Source organism: Protopterus annectens, chromosome 12.part0, assembly GCF_019279795.1.
Source record: "Protopterus annectens isolate FY-2018-M chromosome 12.part0, PAN1.0, whole genome shotgun sequence".
In the NCBI taxonomy this organism is placed as follows: Eukaryota; Metazoa; Chordata; order Ceratodontiformes; family Protopteridae; genus Protopterus; species Protopterus annectens.
Genome location: NC_056746.1, coordinates 1,550,822,386 through 1,550,827,691, shown reverse-complemented (window position 1 = coordinate 1,550,827,691; position 5,306 = coordinate 1,550,822,386). Strand labels below are relative to the sequence as shown.

The window sequence follows — 5,306 nt, the reverse complement described above, 5'->3', positions numbered from 1 at the left end:
TTTATTGAGAACATAGTAGGGCAGGTTATGGACAGAAGGCTTCAGCCAATTGAGGCTTCTCTTCAGTGGGTGTTTGACTCCCTGCCTTAGGTGGTGCTGACATCACTCCACCACAAGTCGTTGTCTCCTCAGCATCGGGTCCTCTACTGCAACACCATTTGGCAGTGAAAATGTTTGGGCTTTGTGGACTAGGGAATTTCATTGTACACTAGTCGGCATCACCCTTCTCCTCTCCTTATCCACTCTCCTCACCCTCTTACCTACTTTCCACCCATACTACCCTCTTGTATAAAAAAAATTGCAAAAATAGGAGTCTATCCCCCAATAAAAACCCAGTATCCCTCCTCTCCCACCTCCTCCAGCACTACCCTCTTGATGTGTTACTGCTGTGTTTTCCTCTTTATGTCTCACATTTTTCAATCTTTCCAATCTACCCTTTCCACTCATTAATGAAAACAATAGGGTACCCATACAAGGATAAACCTGTATAAAATATATTAAACCCCTTCATTTAAAAAAAAAATATTAATAACAAAAGCTCTGGATTCTACTGTTTGTTCCAAGTTTTTCAAGCATGACTGCACATAGCCACATTCATCCATAATATCCAAGAATATGGGAAGTCATACAAAGCCTACAGATTTCATGTAGTCCTTTATATATATTAAATGCTTTTCTTCAGATACTTTATCCATTTGCCATAAGTAGGTATGGTTATTAAAATGCCTTTGCATTTCCTTAGTCAACGAGAATAACCTCCACTTACTGTATTTGCTTATAGGTGTAGTAGTGCTCTTTGCAGATAACCACAACGCAAATGTGAAACTCGGGATTTAAATACCACCACACCCATTTCTCCCTTACCATACATAATGGTTCAATGCTTTTCTATATTGGCAGAAAAAAGTGGGTCAATATTAGATAAACGAAAGTTTAACCGAACGCTCACATGAGCGAAAATCCAGAAACTCGAAACTGCAATTGTGGGGGGCTGTGCCCTCCCCCCCCCGCTAAATATATATTCCAACTCCAAGATCACACTACAGTGAGGAAAGGGCAAATATTCCCATCTTAACTGTACCATGATCTCACAATTGTGGTTTTAAGTTCCGCAATATTCGCTCATGTGAGTGTTCCATTAGATAAACTTTTGTTTATCTAATATAGACCCGAAAAAAGTAAATTCCATTGTGATGGTATTGATAACATAGAATCCCATTAATTTTGTAGGGGCACCACTATTATTACCTGGTGAGCCATTTAACAGCTCTAGTCTGTAGTGGAGATTAGAAGTTTTATATTATATGGGTGCAATACAAGCTACAGCTATTGTAAATTAAACAAGCTTGCTGCAGGTATCATGTAGTCTGATGTGACCTTGTGGCCTAAAACACAGTAATTTATGAAAAGTAATTCCACAGTGAAATTCTGTGGTAACTGAGGAAATTTCTACCTGTACAGAAATAGCTCTGTCCAAAAACAAGCTCAATTTTATTTCTCTTTTCTGTATGATTATGTTAATATTCATGAAAGAAGGGAACCTAAACTTGGCCAAAGTAAAATTATTGTGTATCTAGTTTTATTTTTCATTTGTTAACTAGGTAAACATTCCAGACAAACACCTCTTTTCAGGAGTGAATTGGGATCACTGTCTGCTTAAGTGACTTGCAAACAGTCACATAGAAGGCAAAATGTGGCCGAGATAATGAAATGCCTGATTCCAGGGTAAAACTTGTTAACTACCAGTTCCAAACTGTCAGACAAGTTCCTGGTTCCAGATGAGATGCAGATCCATGTTGCATTCTAATGAAGGAAGCACGGTGCATACAAAGTTCCTAGAAAGTGCAAGCATCTTTTTGCTGCACGTGAAGTCTGAACTTTGGAATTTGTCTAGTAATGAGTAACATAACAGTCTGGTGAACAACACCGCAGCATTTTTGAATCAGAGGCCAGGTCACAGAATTATGTATGATAAATAGCTAAGCATTAAACAATTAATAGTCAGCTGCACTCAACAGCCCTATTATAACTATATAGAAGGGCATAAATACTAAATGTATTTGCATTTTAACTAAATGGGAATTTTCAGAACTGGCTGGCAGTGAAGTGTACTATAAGAGAGATGTAGCTGAATTTATACAGTAATTCAGAAAGGAAGAAAATCTATGAAATGAGAACTGACTAGATTTAGTTTTCATTTGACTATAGAGGAGGTTACCACATAAAAGTTGACTTGTTACTGATCTGTATTTCTTGTCATTGGAACTCACAACCAATCCCAAAACTTCATTAATTTCAGGTGCTGAAAATATGTGAAGAATGTTATCAGTATAAAAGACAAACAGTCTTGAATGAAAAAAAAAAAAAAATTATTAGAATTGCTGCATCTTACCAGGATTGTTGAACCCCATAAGTCTTGTTGAGCTGTATCTTATCTGGTTGCAGATTTCTTTTAGTCTCCAAGAAGACTTTTCTAGCAAACCAATGATGAAATATTCTTGAGACCATTGCTGTCAATAAAATATCTTATAATATGTGTGCTTTAAGGAGAGCTGGAGCCTCAAAACTGTTATTCTGCTAGATTTGAGAGCTCAGCTAAAACAGAAATAGTCTGCTTTTTTGTGGTGAGGAGCTTGTTTTTAAGTCATTCCCTTGCACCTCCCCTAAAGGGCAGGGAAATAACACAAAATTAAATGAAGCCTGACAGACAGCTAGAAGCAGTCACTACAGAACAGCTGTAAAGAAATATGGCATGAAGCGTAGTTTTTCTGTTTGGATTTAGACAAGCCTGAAGTAGTTATGCAAGTTCCCAATGCATGCATTTCTGAAAGGTGCAAAATTACTGTTTATATGTCATTTAATTTATGTCTGCAATTAGGATTATACCATTTCAACCACTGTTTATGAGTGAAATTCTCAAGTATTAACACTGTAAAGCTCAATGGTATTATACGTGTTGGTTTCAAATATGATTGTTTAAGACTTGCCAAATATAATGCAAAGATGTAAGGAATGCAATAAGTTGTTTGATTTTGCAGCTCAGAGCATACAACAAGGATACAGAAAAGAGAAGCATAAATCTAATAAGAGGAGTAGAACGAGCAAAAAAGTAGCTAAATGTATTTACAGTATTGCAAATTAGTAGCTACTATTATTAGTATATTACAATATAATAACTATGGAAGCACTATAAAAATCTGGTCCACATTGTCTTGATTTTTGCTCCAAGGAAAGCTTGTCATCTAGGATCAAGTAAAAAAAATACTTTGTCTTTGCAACCATCTATTATATTACAGAATAACTCCATTGTAAAAATGAATCAACAACCACACATTTTATATAACTCTAGTCACTTGCTGGTTGATGTGACCAAGCCCATTATGGCTAAGGTATCTGGTCTAGGAACAAATTCAAGGCTACCTCGGACCTAAATAATTAACCATTCTCTGGGCATCAACCCAGCCCAAGTACAACCTGTTTTACAAAGGCTTTATCCACAGACTCCCATGGCTGAGGCTTGGTATAATGGCTAAGGTGCTTTCCTCACAGACAAGAGTTACAATGGTTGATTCTCACCAAAGGAAACTGGCTAGGCTTACAATGGTTTACAAGAGCAGCTAGCCTAGTCCTTTCTATGAGCCTATGTGCCTATGACTCATCCTTCCATAACTAGTCCACTGAACATGATCTAGGGGAAAACAAAGGAGGAAAGCCATAAGGTGACCACCCAACAGCATGCATGCATGCTGTGTTCTCATCTAAACAGCATCATGAATATAGCTAATGACTAAAACAGTTAAACCTTCACTCAGTTGGAGTATTGAAACACTCTTTAACTGACAACATCAATTGTAAATTAAACAAGTCCAAACTAAACAATGTTCAGGTGAACTCCATCCTTCCATAAATATCTTTCTCTGGTGTATTTAAGTCTGTATGCTCAATTACCTGGAAAACAATCTTCTTATGATTGATAAATCTGCAAGATCTCTCCACAACTCTGCTGCTCTTGGCCCCCTTCCAATAAATACATCAAGCAATTGTGGACCAGTATAGGCAAATCTCTGGATATAACTGGGCAAGCCTCTCCAAGTCAGATAAAATTCCAAACAGCAGGATCTCCTTAGGGGTTGTAGATAAATCATTGTCCCCAAGATGTAAAATTAAGGCTTTGGGTAAAGGTCTGCAGGCTGTGAGGCTCCTTCATACCTCCCATAATTACAACCAGGATAATCCATGGAAGCCACCATAATATACTAACCAGTGGCTATATTGTAATGACCCCTTTAGTCCTGCAGGCCAGGAAGCCACCTGGTAAGCAGCTCTGGTGATGAATGAGTATCCCAATATCCACAGGGCCGTCCTCCCTCCAATATAAGAATAATAATTAAGGTCTGATATAAGATAAAAATGCATCCAAGGCCCATCTCCCAGTCCTTTTGATAACCTGAACCAAAAGCCCCTCCACGGTTAGGTCTGAGGCTCGCCCTGTCCTAAAAGAATGCAAAGAGTAACCCTTCATGAGAAATCTCTGCATGCTGAGGGCCTTTTCAATGGTAAGTTAATAACCTGTACTGTGAGGGGCCCACCACTCCCAATGGAAAAGACAAGGGCACACATCTTATCCTTAGCGGTCAGTTGAGCTAATAAGAAAAAACAATGAACAGGGCAAATGGACAGTATCCCACTCTTAAATAAGTGCACCTCCTGCCCTTTATCCAGATTAGTCTGTCTTGGATCTGCCCACTCACAAAAAAAACAAAAAAAAAAAACAATTGTTGCTAATTATAACATATTGCCAATAAATAGAAAACAAGAGCTCATTAGCCAGAAAAGCACTGGCATATAAAGATGAAAATAGGGTAGCTCACAAGACAAAGTAGTAAAAGTCAGTAGCCACTGCCAGAAGACATTTGAGAACTACTCCAAGTAGAAAGCAGCCAATCAGCTTCCTGGAGTCATGGATGGCTCCATGAACCCTTTCCCACCCTTTCAGGGTCCTAACCACCATCCAGTGTAAAAGAAACTCAGGGAGCACAAAAAGTTTGGCTAACCATTCTAATGCTATTAAATGGATCTTCAATATGTTGGGATATCCCCTTGTGTTTCAAAAATGTAACAACCAGATACCAATCCCATCTCAGACAATTGTGGGGTAGCCCTTGATAAGATACATTAAAGGAAAACAATGATGAGGAGTAAGCTCTCCTTGGATTTCTGGCCCAGAGGCTAACAAACAGCAAGCCTGCTATTCTTCTTGACTAAGCCACACCTCTTGAGGAATAATGGCGGCTACTTGATCAGCT

The 5,306-nt window shown here is 38.4% G+C and overlaps 1 protein-coding gene across 1 annotated transcript in view; it reads right to left on the bottom strand.

The window, feature by feature from the left end:
- Nucleotides 1-2,596, bottom strand: part of LOC122817288 (medium-chain acyl-CoA ligase ACSF2, mitochondrial-like) — a 1,483,010-nt gene extending 1,480,414 nt beyond the window's left edge. Inside the window, exon 1 of the mRNA XM_044090514.1 lies at nt 2,393-2,596. Coding sequence (XP_043946449.1) covers nt 2,393-2,508 — 116 coding nt within the window. The 5' untranslated portion in view covers nt 2,509-2,596. The remainder of the gene's footprint in view (nt 1-2,392) is intronic.
- Between the last annotated feature and the right edge of the window lie 2,710 nt (nt 2,597-5,306).